We start from the raw sequence: 24,767 nt of genomic DNA, 5'->3' as shown, positions 1-24,767 counted from the left end.
TATTCCCTTATCCATCGTTACGGTCACTACCATTTGAGTTGGGCCGGCCCCCTCCTTAATAACGACTCCAAAGCCATCAAGAATGACCCCATAATTTATAGATTACCATTCTGCCGTTCTTTGGAGGGGCCGGGCGCGGCCTTTTCAGAAGTGTTTCTACACTAACCTTTTCATGCACTCCGGCTTAACATAAACAAGCATGCTAAGATTGTTTTGAAAAGAAGCATAATTTCGACCCAGTTTCGCATAACCTAAAAATAAGAATACGGCCAGTCACCCCTACCCCCTCCCCCTCCCCTCAATGCATCCGCCTTCACGCACCCCCTTCCCCTTGTATTGTCTTTCCCTTATTCGTCGTTACTGTCACTATTTTTTAGTGCCATTTCGTTGTCTTTCTTTCTCCCCGGCTCCTCTCTTCTTTTTCTTTCCTCTTTTTTGAACTCTCTCTCTTTTCTTTACTTTTTTGTTCTCTTTTCTTTTATCTTCTCCTTTTTCCCCCTTTTTTTCCCTTCTTTTTTTCTTTCTCTTTTTTCCTTCTCAATTTTTTTTGCTTCGCCAATAGGGGGGGCCGCGGCCGTTTCGGCCCACCCCTGGATCCGCCACTGAAATATATACATGTACATTCAAAGCTTGAGATGTTTGGAACATTACCACCAACAAATAATGCGTGCCCGAGCATGAGAGGTTTTTCCATTGCTGCAACACTTGTTGACTAATTGTGGATGCGCCCCTGCCGTCTATGCTAGGACAATAGGGACCTTTAGATTTGCGTGGACTGATACGTGTGCATCCATTCATGGCAGTGCATTAAAAGGACGTCGACCGTAGCAATCCCCATTGTCTTCGTGCGAATCTAAAAGTCCCTAATAGTGGTAGAACGCTACTTTGGCGATAGTGGAAAAACGATACGCTTGTAGGTCCTTGTAATATGATGAAGCTCTTACTTCAAGATGATATTGATTTCACGTTTCTCCCTTCTAGTTACTGATCAGTGAGAGAGCAGACGAACGGTCACAACGGTAATTGTTTGAACGCAGCTCTGCAAAACTTTCTACTCCTGCCTTTCAGAGCGTGACATCTCCAGATACGGGGCATCATACCGGATCAAAACATGGATCATATTTTGCATAGACGTTTAAGAAAGCTTCTTACCTCACTCTGGTTAGTCTTACTCACAGTCTCCTTATCAGCTGCCCGCTTCACCTTGAATCCTATTTCAGTGCTTTATGTACCATATGAATTTGACGCAACGACTGGGGAAGGACTCTACGGTCTTGTGAAAGGGCCATCTGAACAGAGCAGCTATGATTATAAGAATCATTTACTCTATATAGCAGGTAAGACCACGAGCTCATTTTGATGATCACAGAGATGAAAAAAAATATATTACCCGGCAGACCTTTTATTTTGTAATACATATATCCCTTCTGTTCCATGTGCAGACGTTATATATTGTTGGAACAAAGTGGTGTGGAAGAACATGTAGATACAAATGCGGTCACAATATTGTCTAAAAATTAAGTTGGTAGGTATTTTTGGCAATTTATATATTGGTAATGTTCCCCTTCTATTAGGGACTTCTCAGAATCAACAATTTATAGAAGGTGTTTGGAGGAACGTTTTTCAAAGGTCCAAAAGACCGAGGTCCCGTCAGATTTGAAAGCCTTTTTAGGTGTTGTATTATATCTTGAAACGTTAAGGTGATAGATAGCAGCAATTGTCTCTGTGAATTTAATATCGAAGATGGCAAAGAATCATAAAGCCTACATGGCCTAGATGCGATGAAACGTTTTATGCAGCCCTAAAAAATGGGGAGCCGTTATTAAAAAGTTCTGCACGTTCTTCCCCTTTACTTAATGACATGTCCACCAGGCGACACCTACGTTCAGATCGCCAACATCAGCGACGCAGCCAACCCCGCCATCATTCACTCTCGCCCGGTCAGCTCCTCGGTCAACGACATTGAAGTGTGTGGGGACTATGTGGGATACCTGGAGAATGGCATTGCTCACAAGAATGCACAGGGCATGCTACACCTGATGCGGGCCTACAACACCACCAGCCGTAACTGGACAGATTACTTAGAGATCCCAGGTGAGGAAATTAACAATGTGACCGCCCTCCCCCCCCCCCCCCCCAAAAAAAAAAAAAAAAAAAAAAATAATAATAATAATAATAATACAAAAAAAATAACATAGAAAATAAATAAATAAAATTAATGATAATTATAAAAAAATTAACAACAAAATAAAAAGAAAAAAAAATCGTTGGTGTCCACGTAAAAGAACCATGAAATGGAATATCATATTTAACATACCACAGGATGGTCTAATGAACTGGCTAGTGATGACACTGCTTACAAAAAATGTTTGTTCACTCAAGACTCAAGGAGGATCATCGCTCCTAACAGCGCGTAGTAGGTGACGGTACTCGTGCGCCCCCTTTGGCACTCCTAAGAAAATCATAGAGGCTGTTCACACCGCAATGAGATAGCGCGGTCTATCGTAGCACCCCCTTTTTTCTAGCGCGCGCTAGACCGCGCTCTCTCTCGTGGACCACCCCCAAGAGGTGCTCCAGTGGCACGCCGTTTTGGCTCGCCGTGGCTCGCTGTTGGGCGGACTGAAACGACGTTGTACCTTCCAAACCGCAGAGATAGCGCGGTCTAGCGCGCGCTATCTCTGCCGGTGTGAACGGCCTCATAGTAATATAGTGATTTTGGGGGGCAATAGTGAACAGTCGATACCATTTTAATGTTAAAAGGAATAAGTATTTCAGTGCACACTTTTCCGACCAATAAGACCACTCAAGATGCTATACAGTAACACTGGTCCTAATCAAAATATTTATTCCACTAGATCAACTATAATTTTTTTTTATTTTTAACGGCGTCATTTTCTTCTCGTAGTCGGCAGCGTTCCAGACATGCTATACTTCACCAAGGACTGTCAGACGATCGTGGTCGTCAACGAAGGCGAGTACGATGAAACCGATGTGCCTGGGGTGTTCATCGACCCCGAAGGGACGGTCTCCATCATTAGGCTTGATAGCGGTAGGAGCGAGGGGTACACCATCAACCATCTCAACTTCACGGCCTTCAATGAACGGTATCAATAATCAACCTGTTCTTTCTATACATACTATTGACTGCTTTTGAGAGGCACAGTGTACTGTTGGTCCAGGTGATTCCGAAACTGTCCACTGTTAACCTCGTGTCCATCCCTCGCGTTGTACGTTCAAATAGAAACTATGCCGGGTTGATATTTTCCGCTAAACTATGCCAAGAAACTAAACATAGTTATAAGAACATTAAACAACCAATATACCCCAATATACCTTCTCTAATAATATACAATCTATTCGATTTGAAAATCGATATAACCGCACACATTTTGATGAACTATGACATAAGCTTTACAAAGAAAATCTATCTTGTGCCATGTGTTTGAATCGGTTTGGGAATCGGTTTGGCGCTATATAAATCTCATGTATTATTATTATTATACGGTGAAAGGAAGAGATATTGAGAAATATGTGATGATCGCAACATTAATGTAGATGTATGATTTTGGAGTAATCGCGTACAAATCAAATTCCGTGTGTTCCGAGTAACAGAGCGTGAAGACAAACCATGGGGTTTAACTCCATGAACAAACGTATTCCAAAATCAGAGATACCATATGGAAGTATCACAGAACAACTCAGTCCCAGAACTTTCTCGGTATTCTTGCGTTACAAAGAAAATATTTGATTGAATACAATTCGACACTGTCACCCTGGAGGAATAAGTCAAAGTGCAAGGATCTCATCATATCATGTTTATTCTAAAATCAAATGTGGTACGGTTTAGGATGTCTAAAAATCAAAGAAATAGTTGACCCAGATTAAGGAAAGACGAACGCAAAGCTCAGACAATCATCGGATAACAGATGCCCCTAGAATAGCAATGACCCTGTGAACTGGTTGTGATTTTAGTTCAACGACACGATGCAACAGCATCAAAAATATGAGAAGCTGGATCAAAATGAGAGGCGAAATATCATTCGCGATATGTTTTGGAATGTTGTAGATGATGTTACTGTATGATGATGTTGTTGATGGATGGGATTTGGTGAGCAGTGGTAGGAGAGATGTAGATGATTCTGAAAACGTGACTACGTTTTATCAAAAAAATTGCTTCGATCGGTTGTAAGTTGTAACTGATAAAACGCTTTAATTGTTATTTTTGCGAAATAGTGTCAGAATATGTATTAAAACTAAAACACAAGTTAATTAGTCTAAATATTTCAGATCTATATTTCGGAAGGAGTACAGGAAAACTTGATTACCCTCCTTGTGTTGAACAATGCGCCAGGAAACGAAAGGAAAATAAGTGAAAGAGGCAGAAACTTGATCGAGGAACTAGAAGAAGATAATTAGAAGAAGGAGGAAAGAAGAAGTGGAAGAAGAAGAAGAATAAAGTAGGAAAGAAAGAAAGAAACATTGGAATGATTATAAAAAGGAGACCTGGCATAATCAAGGGTAGACAAGGAGGCAGTCTAAAATAAATTCTTTACACCATCTAACATGGCATGCATGGTCATCTCACGTATATGTATTATCATTGTTGTTATCTTACCATGATCATGTTAAATATTTGCCATGATATTATGTGTCCATTCTTTTTTCAATCTAACACAGAGCAGCTGAATATGAAGCTAAAGGAGTCAGATATTCATATAAAAATTCCACCTTCTCTCAAAATCTGGAGCCGGAATACGTCGCTATTAGTTCGGATGACTCAACAGCATATATCGCTCTGCAAGTAAGTCGTTTTACTACCAGAAACTTTGTCAAACCGTCTTGTCTGTAATCCTTTTTTTGCCCTGGTATGCATCTAATATGACCTTTGAAACGCCTTACCAGTTTTAAGTTCAATAGAAATTCCTAGATATTGTCGGCATTTTACCTTCAAATAATTTGATTTTAAGCCATTTTACGAAGTACTTTTAATATCAACATGGTTAATGTATTCTGTTAAATTAAAAAATCATATGTGTTTGAATTTAGAAAGGAAATGTATCAAAAATAACCCCTGGATACCTATCAAACAACCCATTAGAACAACAGCAAGGGAAACTACCCTCGGATAAAATAATGCTCTTTGAATAATTTATCAAATCCAACCACAGCCCCCTTTGTGTAATTAACTTAGATGCAGTTTTCAGTGGGTAATTTTCTCAGAGGATCGTTGAATTATCCTTGGGCAGTTGTCCTAGGGAATAGCTGTTCGGGTGTAGGTGTTGGACATGATCGAGTACTTGTTCCACGGTGGGGTTTTCCCCGGGGTTAGGGAAGCTGTTCTACGATAAGAAAACAACTGAAGAACAATTGTTAAACCTGTTTGAGTCAATGATTCGCAATTATAAAGAAACTGGTGACCCATTACAAAAATATGTTTGCATCTAGGAAAACAATGCCATCGCAGTCATCAATATTGGAACTGAGACGATAGAGGAGATCTACAGTCTTGGATTGAAGTCTTGGAAAGATCTTAAGCTGGATGTTAGCGATAGAGATGGAGGTGAATATACAAATCCCAAGATCTATTTTTATTATATTTTTGTTCCAGTTATTCAGTTATTGTTAAGTCTTTCGGTCAATAGTTTCTTTTTAACTGAAGTTAAAAAAAGAAGAAAATAGGACAACAATCTTTCGAATATCAACCCCGGAAATTTATCTCCGGGGAATTAGTCCACCTTGAACAACTCCCGCTCTGAAAGCCACCACATAAATCAATCATTCCTGTTGGCTAAGATTAGTTATGCTAGGTGGTAGTTGTTTTAGGGGGTAGTACAATGTAAGTTACCCATGGGTAGTTTCAATGAGGGTGCAATAGAACGATAGTTTCTAGTAGTCCTGAATCCATGATACTGCAAACAACAATGAATAATACCTGGGAAATTTAGAGACGTTTGATATCATTTTGCACTATAATTATGTGATATGCAAAGGGTGATTTAAAGTCTCAGGCATCGATACAACCTTTGTTCAAAACTAATAATAAATTTGAAGTTTAGTAGAGTCTTAAACAAAAATGCAGGTCGAAATATATTCACGAACAAAAAGGAATCAATTTTTGTTTGTAGGGAAACCGAGTGGAAATCAAAGTAATTAAATTATCTATGGCTTGATAATGCTCAGGCCTGACAAATATTCACTCTCCTCATAATAACATAATAAGGAAAGTAACATTGGGCCTGGCGGGGATGGGGGGGAGGAGATGTCTAGTTTTCCAATGTGTTCACATGTTCTCCCATTTTCAACTCTTCAATATTTCAACTTTCATTATCTTGGTAGGAATTGTCTTCCGCAATCACGACATCTACAGTATGTATCAGCCCGATGCGATCAAATACTTTGACGTCGGTGGGACTGGATATATAGCAACCGCCAATGAGGGCGCTACTGTAGAATACCCAACGTGGACTGAAGAAAAGCGCGGGAAGTCGCTCGTTGACGGTAATAAAGTGTAACCTCCCTTTGTCATCTTGTAGACGTACAAAGTGGGAAAAGGCTATTTGTATGACCAATATTCGGGCAATGGTCTCTTCATTTTTATTCCGGGATTTATTTATACTTTCATCTCCTGTATTTTATTGAAAAAGATTCAATTTTACTACAATACAATTTAAACATTGAAATGGCATGTACTTTTTAATATCTTTATTGGTGCAACGTACATATCTACATCATGTCAGTACGGTTTGATAATTCACCATATTCGTTGGTACTTCATAGTATTGTGAGTATCATCCTGGCAAAGATACCCAAACTGAGACTGAGAACGATTTTTCTTAATTTCAATACTGGTCATATTGCAATGAACCGTCGTTTGTATTTTTCAATTCTTAAACACATCTTCACTAGAGTGCCGAAATGTCATTTATATTATTCCTATCTTCAAAGAGTAAAAACCTATAACTTTGATAAACGTTTTTTTTTTTTGGTATTATTTTCTCTGTATCTTTGTAATTTTAGATGGTCTGGTTTGGGGTGAATCTCCTCTTATATCTGCATTGAATGATACATCACAGTTAGGTGAGTTAACCAAAAGCAGGTCGCAGTGGAACACATGTCATACAATGAGTTAAAGGGGGTGTAGCATGACATGACTACGTGTCTTTCTCGTGGCCCGACTCGGGGCCAATCGGGTACGACTACGGACGACGCGACCGCAGTATTCATGTGCGTGCAACATACGCGAAACCGAAGCGTGAGGAGAACTTCGGTCTTTTCGCGAAGTCCTAAATTGCGTAAACCAGTATTTGTCATGCTATACATCCTTTAATATACGTATAAGCTACAAAAGCAGCAAGCCCCGAAACACAAATTTCTCTGGAGGAAGCTAAGAATTGTAAACGTTTTATTTCCACATTTAGTACAAGTAAATAGTAAACATCATTGAAACATCCCTGGCCGTTTCATTATCTGTATTCTTTGTGGGTTTTTTTCCTCACGGTTAGCTGGCTAGAGTATATTGAAACGATAATGTAATTAATATTGTTGAGCAGCATATTTGAAAGCTCACGCATGTTCACTGATGCGGAAGTTGTGCTGTTAACTTAGGGTATTTTTGTCTCCTTACTAATTTGTTTTCTTTCACTAGGTCGTCTCAAATTCAGCCAATACGAAGGCATCAATGCTTCCAGATTTGGGAAAATCGACCAGCTTGTTTTCTACGGTGGTCGAAGTATATCCATCCGCAAAGCTAGTGACCTTTCATTGGTGTATGACAGTGGTGACGTCATAGAGGTCAAATCATCACAAGAATTGACAAATGTCTTCAACACAGACACGAAGCCTCTAACGGGTGCTCCGGAGGGCTCCGCAGATACACGCTCTGACGATTATGTAAGCTACATTATTCTTAAGCCCTTTCACACCGGATCTGCGTAGAGTTGCGTAGTGTGGCGTACCGACAACGCCACAATTAGGCTGCGTATTCATGTAAAAAATATTGCTTCGGCGTAGTCCCTGCGTAGGTTATGCGTAGACTGGCGTACGTTGGCGTATGGTAACGGACCTGTGCATAGGCACCGCGTACCTACGGCGTATGCAATGGGCGTACCTACGCGTACAATTGCGTATTACAAGCGTAGGGTTGCGTACTTTTACGTAGGCCTGGTGTACATGTTTGCTTACGGTTGCGTACGGTTGCTTACTGTGTGCAGGGACTTGCTTCGTCAGTCCCTGGTCAGAATGACGTAGTGTAGTGTACTATTGTGTAGGCTTGGCGTACTGTGGCGTAGTGGTACGTACACTAGTGTCTACGCCAAAAGTACGCCAAACAAATTAAACACGTTTATTTGTTTGCGTCCATCTCGCGTACTCCTTTCCGTCCCTGAGCGTATAATTACGTTGGCCAGCGTAGGGCAGCGTAAGCTCGGCGTAGTTGGTACGCAACACTACGCAACTCTACGCATGGCCCGGTGTGAAAGGGGCTTAAGCTACGTCGCGGCCACTTATGAGGTCTTTTTCACGCCTTATGAGAGTGACAGTGACAAATTGAATACTCAAAATTCTGTTGAATTTCTGCTGCATGTACTAATTCTCTACACAGAATTGGTCAGGGCAGGTAGTACTAGTAAAGTAAAGCTAGTAACAACGAGAGCGTTCTGAAAAACATAATATGTTACGCCAATTAATGTTTGGTGAAATGATATTGCACTCCAAAATATCGGGTACCCAATGTCTTTGCAGATTATGACAGTAAGCTGGATTCGAGCCTCAACCTCTTGATTGAAAGTATAGTGTGTAAAACAAAAACAGAGACACAGGCAGGAACATAATAAAAACCGCTTCATAACTCCCATGCATGGACCCTATTGGACACTTTGATACCTATGGTCACACCAACTTTTGCATTATTTTTTTTATCTCAATGTCAGCCTAACTTTCACTCTTCTCTCTTTGTGCCAGGGACCAGAGTGTGAATCACTGGCATTTGCTGAGGTCAACGGGACCAGACTTCTCTTTGTAGGAATCGAGAGATTGTCCGCCATTGCTATCTTCACCTTCCCTTCCGGGTCAGCGATACCAGAGTTCGATAGTTTCCACCGAGCCGGTGGCACCGATAGGTCATATGATCAGCTCTTAATAGACAGGGAAGTAGGTGACTTGGATCCAGAAGATATAAAGTGAGTAAGATTTAATAAAGAAATAGCTATGGATTAAAGATTAAGAATTTGAATAAGATATCTCATGGAAAATGTTCCGCTGAAAATTGGGTTGTTGACACTATTGGCTTGTGCGAATTGAAACAAAAAGTGTCGTTCACACCGGTATAGATAAGGAACACGAATATTCAATTCGTTAATAGATTAAATTGTAAAGGGGCAAAAATAATGTACATGTATTTTTCTGAAATTTTCCCATAATTAAATAAAATAATATTGATATAATTGCATAACGTAACCAATTAAGCAATTCTTAAAAAAAAAAAAAAAAAAAGAAGTTCATGGTACATTTAATTAATACACCAATCCTACTATAATGTTAGTAGAAGAATGAAATAATTACACGCGTTGGATGATACAAAACTCTCTGAACAGTCAAAATATAATTTTGCATTTATTTCAGGTTTCTACCATATGAGAAGAGTCCAACAGGAAAAGATTTCCTCATCGTCACAAATAACATCGCAGGAACTATTGCCTTCTATGATGTAGTCAATAGTAAGTATTATTCGTATATCTTATTGATATTATACCTGATTTACAAAATGGCCAAGAAATAAACTATTACGCTGTAGATAGTTAGCAAGCGTGACCTGATACCGAAAGGGAACATCAAAACTGTTTTTTTTTTCAGATGTGATGTGATACAAAAACGAAAAAGCCCGGATGTGTTGGTCAGAAAAAACTGCGATGTACTGGTTTGTTTCAATTTGTCTGTGGTCTTATATCACATAATCATACAAATAATTGTATCATAATAGGTCTTGCCATACGTAGTGCATATTTGTTTTTAGTACATATTGCTTCATATGGATAAATTAGTACAAATACGACTTTCAGGGCTGATCACACATATACCGATATTAACATAAATATCTGTAACTATATATATATATATATACATATAATCGGGCTATGTAGAAAGGGTATAGGATCCGAGGAAAATGGTCATTTGGCAGAAATCGTTACTAATTGATTGAATACATACCTATACATACCTTTGCTACATAAACAAACTGTCTGGTTTCCCGTTGATATGTGGCCGGTCCGTCACCCGATAAACTTTGAAAAATGATGAACACAACATTTCACAATGTTCCACAATCAAACAGCAGATGGCAGCAGTACGACCATTGCTCCAGATGATTATACTGATTTGGACTCGACTACCGGCATGACAAGAGCAGTTTGATCCGCTAGCTAGTTAGACGCTTCCTTGCTTCGGCTGGTCATGTACATGCCTACACATCTATGCTTTACAGTCTGACACTCCTGTCCAGAGCACGCAAAACAGGCTAAATATACATGAAGATATATCACACATAACATAATTAACATGTTTATAGATACTTGGGCGGATCCAGGATGCTCTATCCCTGACCTGGGAGGAGGAGGGGGGGGGGGGGGGGCTTGATTAACCATGGCGACAAGCCCCTTAAAGCCCAAGTCCACTCCAAAAATAACTTACTTTCAATAGAAGCAGACAAATCAGACTTTAACAGAAACCTACTAAATGAATAGATAAATATAAATATAATAAATATAATGAGATAATAATAATAATAAATATAAACAAATATAACAATGATGAATAAATAGAGATAAATAATTAAATATTCAAATTACAATTAAAGAAAAAAAAAAGAGATGAGACACTATTCGCACAAAAAAGTTCTCTGAGAAAAAAAAAAATGATTAGTATTAGAAGGAAATGGAAAAGATCGAAAAGGAAAAAGACAAGACAAGCATAACATAAATGGTTCTTCATTTGGCTTGGGGGGGGGGGGGGGGGGGTCCACTTTGAAACATGAGTGCATTCTCCTTCTAGTCGGAGTAAAGGTATTGCAGTTTTTGTTTTTCTGTTGCCATCGAACGGGCCCCTCCTCCTGGATCCGCCTATGCAAGATATACACCTCACTGTACTGCATGGACATACATACCAAACTAAAAGAAAACAATTTAAATCCCCACTGCACTTCTCATAGCTACTTGCGCCCTCTAAACAGTCAACACTGCCTAAGTGGTACCCGTTGTTTCCACATAATGCCCTTTTTCTTATGTAATTTGAAAGCTGATTTGATGAAATAACTACCTGCCAGTGACCTTGCAGGGAGGTATAATCCCACCATGCCAAACTAGTGCAGAGGGGCTTTAAACAAACTAACTTGCTTCATCAAGATACACACATCACATAATAAATCTCACTAGTTATTGACATGCCCTGTATCATGTGTATAAATGCATCACAAAACCTGATTAATCATTTATGATTGACTATAGTTGGAGAAGGGACGAATGTTAACCCGTTCACTACTGAATTATCTAATTCCCATAGACTTAACACAGAGACCACCCGGTTCCAGTAAGCAATGGGTTAATAACCGACAAACAAATGAATGAAAATCATGAGAGCTCTTAAATGCAGGCAGATTTTATGCTTACTCAACTCAATGAGTAAAATTATGATATTTATATATCACTTGTATATAAAAGAAATCTGCGAAGTCGACGTTTAATATGTAGTAAGACTGTAAATAAGCGATCACATAAGGCATACTTATAGATCATGATGCATAAACATACGCTATGATTTCATTGTTTATTATTTACTAACCAAACACTTGTTCATACTTTAATATTTTTTAGTAGATCAGCAGACAAAACTAACTTCACTTTCTTTAAAGGCCCACTGTATAGCTACTTGCTCCCTCTATATGCAAAACATTGCCCAATTGGTGAACAGTGGTCCCCCATGATCCTCTTTTTCTTATGTTACTTGAGAGCTGAATTGATGAGATAGCCACCTGTCAGTGAACTCCCTGGGTGGTCTAATCCCTCCTAACCAACCTATAACAGACAGCCTTTAATATGTTTTTGCATGAATCATAACATAAGCTTTGCACAATAGTATTAAACACATTCTTCTTCAACCAATGTACTATAAATAATAATAAGAACAAAAAATAAACTTTTATCTACTTTTCTAGTTTCATGTTAGCACAAGATCATAATGCTCTTACTAGTATAATATATTTCTTGCCAAAAATATGATACATCAAATTCCGATTTTATTCTTCTTCAATGAATGCAAATATTGGACCAAAAAACAGAAAGAGTAGTAATGTAATTATGTCCCTTATCGTCCTTTTCAAGTTTTACGAACTGCATGATCAACCTTTACGTACTTCTAATTCTATTCTCGATTGCAAATTGAAATCTATCCATATTCTTTTTCTTATTCAGATTCGGCATTGAGAAGTGAAGCTGGCGTTTTTATTGTATCCATGGCTACCATCTTATCGTTTGCTGTATCGCGGATATCATCTGTTTTATCAATTTTGTAGACTAGAACACCTATCCGATCTTCCATATCGCCGTCAAGCCCTAATTACATATGACGGGTCTAAATTGCCTCAAATAACCGCCGCGGCAAAATAATATTACATACAATACGTCTCTTGCGTTTCACATTCCAGTGTCTTAGGTTGTGTTAAACCAGTCCTCTTTTCCAATGTATAAAAAGCGTGTAAAACACACAATTTGGAAGCACAGACTTGAAGCACTTTTTACGGTTCCGTGTTTGTAGCTCTTTTCTCCAGATAAAGTCTGACCCTGCGGTTAGCTCCGCGCACCACACTGCGCATGCTATGTGATTATAATTATGACGTCATATAAACGCCCTCATAAAATGTGCCTTTAGAGCTGCCCAGAAGCTAAGCTTCTGTTGAAAACTTGTTTGGAAAGGCACTTTTTTTGTCCGTTTTGAAACTGCGTTTCTGAAAAACGTGCACCAGACACAACCATCTTTCGAACTACATTCCTGAAATGGAGCTCTAAATACACCCTTGGTACGTATAGGGGTCTTTTTTCGGGGGCAGGTAATTTCCCCCATCTACATAATATTAAGATTCGTTTACAGATAGAAGATTTTTTTTTTTACTGCGGCTATATTGGTTTTACTCTGTCATTTTTGGGAAAAGGGTTAACTTTGAAATTTCCTGTTAGAAATAAAAGTTATTTTTGAGTGATGTTGATTAAATATTTCAATTTTTGCTATAATCATACATTTCATTTCTACTAAATAAGAAGTCTGTGTGATATTTGAGATTGCATTCTTAGATTCTCTTGTTCCTTCAACAAAATTAAATTTGGCAATATAATGTGATACCGAGGGGGAAAAGTGATTTCGTTTCCTTTGTGGAGTCCCTTGAGAGATTGACTTCCACTTTTATTTTTCAAAGAATAGCATACTTAGATATTTTCAAAACAAGGGCAAAATCCAGAAGTCATTGTCTGCTTGGCATATTTCTATATCTACATGAGTTCATACAGTAATATACAAAATCTCAATCAATTATATTTCTGTAAGTTATTTTGATTCTATTAAAGGGTGTGTTTATTATGGCCGATTCTCATTTTTGATTAATTCAGCTAATTATGCGATAGGGTGTATATATCTGGAAGCACTTGACATTTTATTTGTTCTATCTATGCAAATATTATTAAGATTCACAGGATACTTTTCTCTTATAAAGCCTCGTTCAGATGTGACTCAGTAAACCGCCGCAAAAAGCCGCGTTTTTAAAACATTGGTTTTAAGCGTATACAATGAATGGTAACTGGTAACTGCGCGCAACAAAATTCTACGCGCATTTACATACCTCGGTGTTAAAATATACAGAAATGGTAAGCGTACTTCACGTTACGTCATCATTGAAGAAAAAGCACTGCGGGTTTGTTTACAACATCACATCTGAACGAGGCCTAAGAGATCATGCTTGTATGTTTAATATATCATTTGGTGGAGTGTTTGTGACTAATGAGGTAAGCCTATGTTAAGACGTTGTCTAAGTTTCCATATGGTGATGTGCATTACAGAATTTATTTAACGAATTTACAACACATAAAAAGCATAATAAAATATATGTATCTGTATCTACAAAGCATTTTAATCTCATATATTTACATACTTGTAGCATAATACATGTAAAATTATGTACAACATATTATAATTGTAGTGTAGAATTAAGATATGTCATTGTATAGGTACACAGTATGCTTTGTGGTGTTGTTAAGTCAATTAACATTTCCACCATAGATATTACTTTAATCAATTTAGTACGAGGTGAAATTATTGAGGTGACGTTATAGCTAGTGAGAAGTTATAGAGTATGGTGTTGTAGAATTATTACCAGAAGAAATCATACATTGCACTTGATTTGGTAATCAGACAATTACCTTTAAAAGATAATTTCATTTTAATTCCGTCTCTATTTAGTCGATTGATGAATGTCATGACTATTATGCCAAGATCATACGATTACGTAAATCATTTAGATATATCCCCCATTCATTTTTCATAATAACATGTTTACAACAATGCAATATATATTTAATAGAAGCTCTTTCTTTATAGTGTTTGTTAATCAAATTACATGTTACCGTGGTAACCAAATATTTAATCATTTTTTAAGATACTATAGATTGTCTCAAATGATTTCTACCTGATGATGAGATAGTTTAGGAGCTGAAGCTAAGAATCAGTTGTGATGTAGAGCAAAATATGAATTTAGAACAGGTGACAAAAGTATTTCCACATAGGTTTTCAAGCAAAGATTTTGGTACACAATTGTTTATATTTAGGCAACAATAATTCTTGGATTTTCATAATCAAAATATGGCTATTTCATATAAAAACAACATTTGTATGTGGTTCATATTGCCTGAGAGTCTTGTTGGTATATTATTATCGTATAGTTACAAAAAAAGTATAACGAATATCTTGATATTAGAGATATACCATACGACTTATTGTTAGGTGTTAATGGTATTGTCTTTCATGAATTGTAGGATACAGGATTTTCTGGTTTTATACTTGCTTGAATCATATAAAGGATGAAATATATATCAAGAAAAATAAAGTGTGTTATTGCATTTTTTTCCATGGAAAGCTCCTTATGAGGGAAGATTGTCTGCATCCAAATCTCGTTATAAAGAGATGATTGAGCTCTGGTTAATCCGGTAAAGGAGAGCAATAATTTATTGGCTCTCTCTCATTCTATGATTGTCGGATTGGAAGGATATCATAGTATAATATCTCATGACAACTATTACTCTGAAATTGCCTCATAATTCGAAATAGAACTAGTCAAGATAGCTGAATTTTTGGACCAACTAGTTCCATACCCATTTCTGTGTGCAGTGTATTCGACGTTCATTTAAATTTAGTCAATTGATTTCACTTTGATTATCCCAAAACCTTGCACAGTACACACTCTTATGCCATATAACTATCTTAATCTTTATCTTTATCTTTATCTTTAAAATAGCTGGAGAAATGCGAGATATCATATTTCATGATGAATAAAATCACCATTACAAGTATTTTATAGGAGGATGAGTGTGTGTATGGATACATATTTTGATGAAGTAGGTCTAAATCTTTTTTTTAAAAGCCTATGAGTTATCCAAACAAGCAACGATAATGTCATTAAGGTAGTTATAAAAAGAGAAAGAAATGAAAGTCAAGAATTTTAAAGACTCATTATCGGAAAGACTTTTATGGTCGAAATCATCAACGAACCAAAATACAAAATATTGAAAGAATGGATTATCAAAGATATGTTTTCCGTACATGATCAGTAATAATAATGATACAAATAATAATAAAACAGGTGCTTATAAAGCATTTACCACCGAAGTCTCTAAGCGCTCGTAATCGGCACGAGCTATCCACTGACCGTTTCCATGGTAATAATATGTGATGTTAATAATAATAATAATAATAATAAAAACGTTACTTATAAAGCGCTTACCACCGAAGTCTCTAAGCGCTTGTTATGTCAACTGGTTGAAAGAATAGAGGACTGCGGGAGAATATTGTTCTCTCATGACCGCAATGGATTACACCGTCGTCATGACCGACCAAACATGATTGGAAGTGTGTATACAGACGATGCTGCACCATTTAGATTAAAGGTATTACAAAGTTTTGGTATGGGTCATGAAATTGGTTCAAATGAAGCATATGCGATCCTACAATTTTCAGTGATCGTTGTCGCGGTCGAAATCGAGTCTACATAATTTTATATGAAACTGTAAATAATACAATCTTTATGTTGTATAGCTCCCTCTCAAGGTCAAGATATTAATTAAGCTATAAAACAATGTTTCTTGACTAAAATCGACTGATTACCTATTTAACATTTACCGGGAGCACCGGTAAATTTGTTTATTCAAATTTTCTCGAAAGCATAAGTGTTTTAGGGGCTAAATTTTCTAGTGTTTATAATACATCCACAGGGGCATCAAAATATATCAAAACTGTAAAGAATCACTATCCACCCAATTTTCAAAATTTCCCAAAACTTTGTATTACCTTTAAGAAAAAGGGAGGGTGGGTGGGGGTGGGCGGGGGGGGGAGGGGTTACCCGCAGTTTAGGGAATTTTTGTTCAAGAGGCTACACAATTATGTACTAAGTTTGCCCATTTCTTCCAGAAAAAATATATGAATACTAGTCATTAATTTTCGTGTGGGTGCTGATGCGTACTGAAATGCGAAAGTTTGTGGTGATTTTGGTGAGTGCTTGGGTTTGGACGTGTGTGCGAGTGTTCTATAAACTTTGGTGAGGGTGTTTTGTTTATGTGCGCGTGGGTGGGCATGTGCGTGTGGATGTTCGTGATTGTGCGCGTGAATTTGTTTGTGTTTCAGTGCGTGTGAAAGTTGATGTGTATGTGTGGGTGTGGATGTGTGTTTGAGTGCGTAGTGTGTAGTGTGTTTCTGAAAGTGCAGCGAGGAGTGCATCAGATATGTTTTTCTCCAACTTGATAAACATGTACACTATTGCAGAAAAGGAGAGAATAATCCTTTATGAGCATTCAATGATGTGTGACAAATTATACACTGACCTTAAATCGCTGTCCATCACTCTCTCTCTCTCATCCTATAATACAGATCATTTGATTATATTATCAATCCTTTTCTCATATCATGTTATGATTATAGTCTCTAGAGTGCATGACATGACATTTTCAAAAATATTCAATGTACAGATGGCCCTTTAATAATCTCCGCATTCATTTTCCGTTGGTAAACATAACTATGTGGCTCTGTGATATTCATGTTTATAGTGTTGATAGTAAGCAAATATTAATCGACTACGAGGGTAATGGTGCAAACTATCATAGTCAAAGTGATCTCAGGGCTATTATCATCCCGAGCCGCAAGGCGAGGGATGATGGTAGCCCCAAGATCATCGAAGCGATGATAATTTGTATCCATTGCCCGAGTAAAGGAGGTTAATATGTGTTTTATATCCCACATTGGCAATAAGGTCTATTTAAAGTGAATTTTACATAATAATAATAAGAACTGATTCTGCAGACAGTTTAGCTTCAGCTAGATTTTACAAAGCGCAACATGCATACATGTAATACAGTCGATGCGCGCTCATTTGACATTGACATTGACTTTGACATTTCGCGTAACCTACTTTGCTATGTGTATTCAATGGGCAAGGGTGGGCAAGTGGGGTAGCAGCAAAAAATTACTTTACAAAAGTACTATCTGAGGTAGATAGTACTTATCTATATTTTATCATGTGACCTCGTTTAGACCAATCAGATTGCAAGATCCTTAGTATGCGGGATATAATATTGCATACATTCTCACTTTAGTAAACATATTATCACAACATAAGAATAAAATGAAACAAAAATGAAAGATTACGTTTAAATGAAAAAACAGAAAATAAACGTATATCACTGATTTCCGGACGGAAAGAATATTCTAAAAGCTCAGGTAAAAATACCTCCTAATTTGAGATTTTACTTTAAAAAAATGAACTCTAAAATCAACTTTCTTTCTAATTAAACAACTAATTCAGTTCAATTCAAATATTTCTGAACAGTTAAATTTCACGAAATTAGGTTAGTACATACAATGTACACACAAGGACACACTTTCCTTTTGACCATTTAATCTTTGAAAGACCTACTGTACTAGAAGCACTACTGCAAAATCACATCAAGCGCCATATCGGGTCAGCTGCACCGTTGGTTGACCATGTGATTGCGCGGTGCAATAAATAGTAGGCTAAGGCAGAAATTTCATCAGATCAGTATATCGCTTTAAAGACTTTGTGAGATTATTTACATTTCATAGAAAATATACACTATAATTTCGCTAAATCTCTAAACCATCTATCTTTCTAATTTAACTTATATAATATATACATGTACATCCCGCAACCCTATCCTAAATACTAAAATGTCGTTAAAACTATGAACCAAGTTCTTTCTATAAGTATTTGAAATTAAAGAACGGTATAATATGTGTATATAATTATATACATTACGTAAAATAATTTTTACAAGTTTCTTCTATTAAACTCTTTCAACTTAAAGGTATAGACCAGGTCTATAGTCATGCGATTGCATTGTGAAAGAATAGTGTGGAATCATTCAGAAAGGGTTGATCATCTAGCATATATTAGTATTGGTGTGTAATGCAAGGTTCTGGAATCATCAAAATGATAAGAAATTTGGCCCAGTCTTGGTAAAGTTACAAGCACTATACACAGAAAGATATATATGGGACTACTCGATATCTATCCAGTCCGGATACATATAATAATTTACCAAATATATATCAATTAGTAGGCGGTTTCCCGTCAAAATTTGTAACATCACCTATTAATAATCAAAACATTTTCCTTCATATGAATATTTTTTGCGAGGGGGCGTTTCCAAAACTAGTCTATACCTTTATAAACTGTATTTTATAGCCCGCATATTTACCAGATATCATCAAATGTCTATGTTTAGTATTTCCTTGTAAACAGTTCAACGTTACTACGAACTCTGAGTATTTACACCTCATCACCCATACGCACTAGAATATATTCAATTTTTTTCTCGATCGTTTGACACGACGTAAATTGGAGTAGTCGGTCTTCCTCGGCAGGAGAAATACCCCCAAAGACAAGACTGTCCGTTATCTATTAAATGATAGGGTATGATACAATACAATGTACACTGCGGATTTCAACACAAGGCGACCATTTTCGTTTTCTATAATCAGATCGCGTAAAGAACAGCTTTTCCTAGATGATCAATGGCATCTGAATTGCGACTTCATTTTTTAAAAACCTCAGTAGCCGTACTACGGTAGCCCTTACTAGTGACGATATACACGATGCAGTGCCACCATGTCACACTACATGAAAGTAGTATGTTCATACTAAAGAACACATTGCTTATCTTGATATCGCTTTTGGATATTATGATGAGGACAAAAATGGGACACCAACCTATAGAGACAACACAGTTCAACAACAAGAGCGTGATGAAGGAACGCCTGGCGCGAAAACGTCCTCGCGGGGGTTCGTTTCTCTCTTGGCTAGGCGTGACATCTGGTACATGCCGTAGACCTATAGCTATCTTTCTAAGCTGCCTCCTTGTGATGATTATGGTGTGGATACTTGTGAACAATGTCACTAGAGTTGCTACAGAACAGTAGAGGAGGAAGAAAGCATGCACAGTTACGGTAACATAATCATCCTGGGGGACACCATAGTTGCACATAATGTCATAAATTTGTCCACTAGCTGTTCCGGGAAACGGAAAGAAAGCAAGGGATGAGATTAGGATTACAAGCGTGCATACGGTGACAATCACTTTAGCTCTCCGTATCGTCATGAAGATCTGATACCTTAAGGGTATCACAATCATCAGGTATCGATTGAGGTTCAGGCACGCGGTTAGAATGACGGCTTCAAATGAACTTGGATACGAAACGGAACCGATATACTTGCAAATGACAAACTGCACGGTCGTTCTTGGTAGAAGATACCAGAGAGGTGTTACAAGAGACATGCATGTACCAAGGAGAAGGTAGGTACAGGTCAAGGCATAGAGCAATACTTTGGTTATATCATCAAAGTCGTCTTTCACACGTTTTAAAACGCAAAGGGTGAATAGATTCCCTAGCACACAAAGCGGTGCCTGTGCTATAAGTGCGTATTGAGTCGCAATCCACAGAGGAGGATATTGAATCCCATATGATTGTGTTTTGGCAAGATCCGATGGAACGTCTTCAGAAAGATTAGTAGCCATGGTCGTCAAACGGGAAGAACTACGTTGAGCAAGAGGAATTGTTGGAACAGATAAATAAAGGCCCTCTTAAGGTCTTACAAATAGAAATGCTTGTTCGATTGAACCAACAAATAGCAGTTATGGGCATAGAAGGCTCTTTGGCTCATAATCACTTTTCCTAAAAATGACTCGTTTTAATGGCAGAGAGTCAATTTAACGAAAAACTCGGTCGTGTGTAAGTCCTGATGGAGCGCAAGGCCACTCGGGTAAACATCTATCTCTAATTGATGTTTCAAGCCAGAGCCATTTGTATCATCATGCATTTTGGTACAGTTAATTAAACTTAGTCCATCACAACCATAATTAATATGAAAGTGTCAATCTTTCTAGCTGACATGGTGTATCCAGCAGCCTTTATTACAAACACGTTTTAAGTTACATGTGGAACATGTATCGTGTCTTTACTCAGTACATGAAAATATGAAAACTGTCTCATTTTAAAGGAAGAGGGGATCATTCAAAAGAAGTGATATTTGTCCGATCAGTCACTATCAAATATCCATAATTTACAATTCAAGGACTTCATAATCCGTCAATTTATCATGGCGTTGAATATGTTACCATTAAATTACCTAATGAAGCTTAATATTATCACAAAGCGGGTGGCATCTACGCTACTAGTATATTAGATATTTACTGTGGCTATTGAATCGCACCTAAATTCAATTAAACAATCTCAACTTTGACTATTACACATATTTGCCCCGTAAATCGTGGGCACCACAAAAGGTACTATGTCCCTTTGCAGCCTACATCAAATTATGTAGAACTTTGTAGCCGGGAATTATGAATATGTGTCCTAGTATTCAATTTATGGAATGAAACCCGTTTACATTTTAGACTTCACTGTCAGACACTATTGCGTGACTGACTGATATATCTTTTTTTCTTTGTGTTAAAGTGAGCTCTAATAGGTACATGAGCATTTGTCTACATCAATAACACAGAACTTGTAATGGACAAAGTTATACTTATTGAATCTTTGATCTAGAAATACTTTTAATTATTTCTTGTAACAATGAATGCACCCCTTTGTCGAGCGAAATTAGTTTGAACAATTATTCAAAAGTATGAACAGTTTTTGATATATCGCTACTGAGGTATTTCCCTCTCAATTTATCACTTAAATGATAATCCCAGACACATTTGATACAGAAAGAAAGAGAAAAACATGATCATTTCAAGTATGGCTATATTTGGCGGTCCCAAATAAAATTTGGAAGAAATCTAGGGAGTGTTTCACAAAGACTAAGATCGACTTTAAAGGTAAAGACCAATTATGGTCATGCGATTGCATTATGAAAGAAACGTTGTGGAATCGATCAGAAAAGGTTGATCATCTAGCATCTAGCATCTGCGAGGTTCTGGAATCATCAAAATGATAATAAATTTGGCCCATTCTTAGTAAAGTTACAAGCACTATACACAGAAATATGTATATGGGACTACCCTATATCTCTCACAGACCATGAGAGAAAAAATTTTACCAAATATATGAATTAGTAGGCGGTTTCCCGGCAAAATTTTTATCATCATGTATTAGTCAAAACATATTCTTTCACATGATTGGTAATGAGAGCTTCCATTTCCTTTTTTGAAATTGGGGCATTTCCAATACTGGTCTTTACCTTTAAGTTGGACTTAAATATGAATGGCCGTTCATGCCACTGTTTGCTCTCACCATTACGATCTTTAGATACGGCAGAGATACATACCACTTTCTCAAGTTAGCTCATTGATGACTGACAGATGATGTCACAATGGGAATGAGATCTGAAGTTTTTGGGGTGGAGCTTAGCAAGTTTGAAAAACAAATATTTCAAAAAATATTTACAAATCTATGAAACAAATTCAGAAGTTTACATATCAAAATATGAGATGTATGGAGTACTGCACACCAACAGGAATACACTTATATGTCGATGTCATGGGCCCTTTAAGTAGCTCAACGTACATGTAAGGAACGTTATAATTATATGCAGGCCTATATACACTACATAGGCCAATTTCTACAACCTTTTGTACTAATAAACTCTTTCAACTTCAAAGCTATATGTTAAAGCCCGCACATTAACCAGATATCATCAAATGTCTCAATAGTATTACCTTGTAACTCTGAGTTGATACACCTAATAACCCATAGGCACTAGAATATAGTCAAACAGTACATTGGAGTAGTCGGTCTTCCTCGACGAAAGAAAAACCCGAAGACTCGACTACCAGTTATCTGATGACAGGGCATGATACAATACAATGTACACTGTGGATTTCAACACAAGGCGACCGTTTTCGTTTTCCTATAATCAGACCGCTTAAAGAACAGCTTTTCCTAGATGATCAACGGCATCTGAATCGCGACTTCATTTGTTTGAAAACCTCAGTAGCTGCTTTACGGTAGCCCTTACTGGTAACGATATACACGATGCAGTGCCACCATGTCACACTACATGAAAGTAGTATGTTAATACTAAAGAACGTAGTGCTGGTCTTTATTTCGCTCAAGATCACTATGACGATGATAAACATGGGACACCAACCTATAAAGACCACACAGTTCAACAACAAGAGCGTGATGAAGGAACGCCTGGCGCGAAAACGTCCTCGCGGGGGTTCGTTTCTCTCTTGGCTAGGCGTGACATCTGGTACATGCCGTAGACCTATAGCTATCTTTCTAAGCTGCCTCCTTGTGATGATTATGGTGTGGATACTTGTGAACAATGTCACTATAGTTGCTACAGAACAGTAGAGGAGGAAGAAAGCATGCACAGTTACGGTAACATAATCGTCCTGGGGGACACCATTGTTGCACATAATGTCATAAATTTGTCCACTAGCTGTTCCGGGAAACGGAAAGAAAGCAAGGGATGAGATTAGGATTACAAGCGTGCATACGGTGACAATCACTTTAGCTCTCCTTATCGTCATGAAGATCTGATACCTTAAGGGTATCACAATCATCAGGTATCGATTTAGATTCAGGCACGTGGTTAGAATGATGGCTTCAAATGAACTTGGATACGAAACGGAACTGATATACTTGCAAATGAAAAACCGCAAGGCCGTTCTTGGTAGAAATTCCTGGAGAGGTGTTACAAGAGACATGCATGTACCAAGGAGAAGGTAGGTACAGGTCAAGGCATAGAGCAAAACCTTGGTTATATCATCAAAGTCGTCTTTCACACGATTTAAAACGCAAAGGGTGAACAGATTCCCCAGCACACAAAGCGGTGCCTGTGCTATAAGTGCGCCTTGGGGCCACGCAATCGACGGAGTATATTGAGTCCCATATGATTGTGTTGTGGCAAGATCCGATGGAACGTCTTCAGAAATATTGGTAGCCATGGTCGTCAAACGGGATGACCTACGTTGAGCAAGAGGAATTGTTGGAGCAGGTAAATGATGGTCCTTTTAAGCTCTTAATAATCGAAATGCTCGTTCGACTGAACCAACAAATGGGCATAGAATGCTCTAGTCTTCGGCTCACAATCACTGCTCCTTAAATGACTCGTTTTAACGGAGAGTCAATGTAAGAGAAACTCGGTCGTCTGCAGGTCGCAATAGAGCGCAAGGCCACTCGATGTACCAGTAATCATCTATCTCTCATTGATGTTTTGAGCCAAAGCCATTACGGATCATCAATTGCATTTTGGTAGAGTTAATTAAAGTTGGTCGATCAAAGCCATAATGATTATGAAAGTGCCAATCATTCTAGCTGACATGAAGTATCCAGCAGGCTTTATTACAAACACGTTTTAAGTTAAATTTAGTACATGTAACGTGTCTTTACTCGGTAAATGAAAATATGAAAACTGTCTCATTTTAAAGGAAGCGGGGATCATTCAAAAGAAGTGATATTTGTCCGATCAATCACTATAAAATATCCATAATAACAATTCATAATCCGTCAATTTATCAAGGCGTTGGAAATGTTAAAATTAAATTACCTAATGGTGATTAATATTATCACAAAGCGGGTGGCATCTAAACTACTAGTAGTTGTGACAAGGCGTTGTGGCGTGCGCCTGTAATCCAGCTAACAGTGGAAGTTACAAACTGATTTAGGCGAGGACGCAGGTTCGAAACTGATTCACGTCTTTCGGATGGTGTCGTTTAAAGATCGGTCCGCAGACGTAAATAATCATATCTGATTGATACACGTCTGTAAAAACCCAATATACACACAAACACACACACCTACTCACACACACACGCGCACACACACACACACACACAAAAAAAATTATTCAACACACAAAAAATATTCAACTGTTATACATATTTGCCCCGTAAATCATGGGTACCTTGAAGGCACAATGTCCCTTTTGCAGCCTTCATCAAATTATGTAAAACTTTGTAGCCGGGAGTTCTGAATATGTCATGTAAGTCCTATCTGTAAAA

The 24,767-nt window shown here is 37.7% G+C and overlaps 1 protein-coding gene across 3 annotated transcripts; it reads left to right on the top strand.

Moving 5' to 3' along the window:
• The first annotated feature begins 826 nt into the window (after nucleotides 1–826).
• LOC591905 (mesenchyme-specific cell surface glycoprotein) lies at nucleotides 827–15,132 on the top strand. 3 transcript variants are annotated; one of them, XM_030986561.1, is made up of 11 exons: nucleotides 827–1,337; nucleotides 1,873–2,094; nucleotides 2,906–3,104; nucleotides 4,678–4,801; nucleotides 5,446–5,560; nucleotides 6,337–6,498; nucleotides 7,018–7,077; nucleotides 7,646–7,890; nucleotides 8,959–9,176; nucleotides 9,619–9,713; nucleotides 10,328–10,705. In XM_030986561.1, the coding sequence occupies exons 1-11, from the start codon at nucleotides 1,112–1,114 to the stop codon at nucleotides 10,405–10,407; spliced, it is 1,746 nt and encodes a 581-aa protein (XP_030842421.1). In that variant the 5' UTR covers nucleotides 827–1,111; the 3' UTR covers nucleotides 10,408–10,705. The 3 variants fall into 3 exon arrangements, with proteins under 3 accessions (XP_030842421.1, XP_011675432.2, XP_011675431.2); XM_011677130.2 differs by lacking the exon at nucleotides 10,328–10,705 and adding an exon at nucleotides 12,459–15,132 and having other exon boundaries at nucleotides 830–1,337; nucleotides 7,018–7,072; nucleotides 7,641–7,890; XM_011677129.2 differs by lacking the exon at nucleotides 10,328–10,705 and adding an exon at nucleotides 12,459–15,132 and having other exon boundaries at nucleotides 831–1,337.
• Nucleotides 15,133–24,767: the final 9,635 nt, after the last annotated feature.

Source organism: Strongylocentrotus purpuratus, unplaced genomic scaffold (genome assembly GCF_000002235.5).
Source record: "Strongylocentrotus purpuratus isolate Spur 01 unplaced genomic scaffold, Spur_5.0 spur5_scaffold_16, whole genome shotgun sequence".
Classification (NCBI taxonomy): domain Eukaryota; kingdom Metazoa; phylum Echinodermata; class Echinoidea; order Camarodonta; family Strongylocentrotidae; genus Strongylocentrotus; species Strongylocentrotus purpuratus.
The sequence above is the reverse complement of the archived record's forward strand: the minus strand, read 5'-3'. Positions and strand labels throughout refer to the sequence as shown.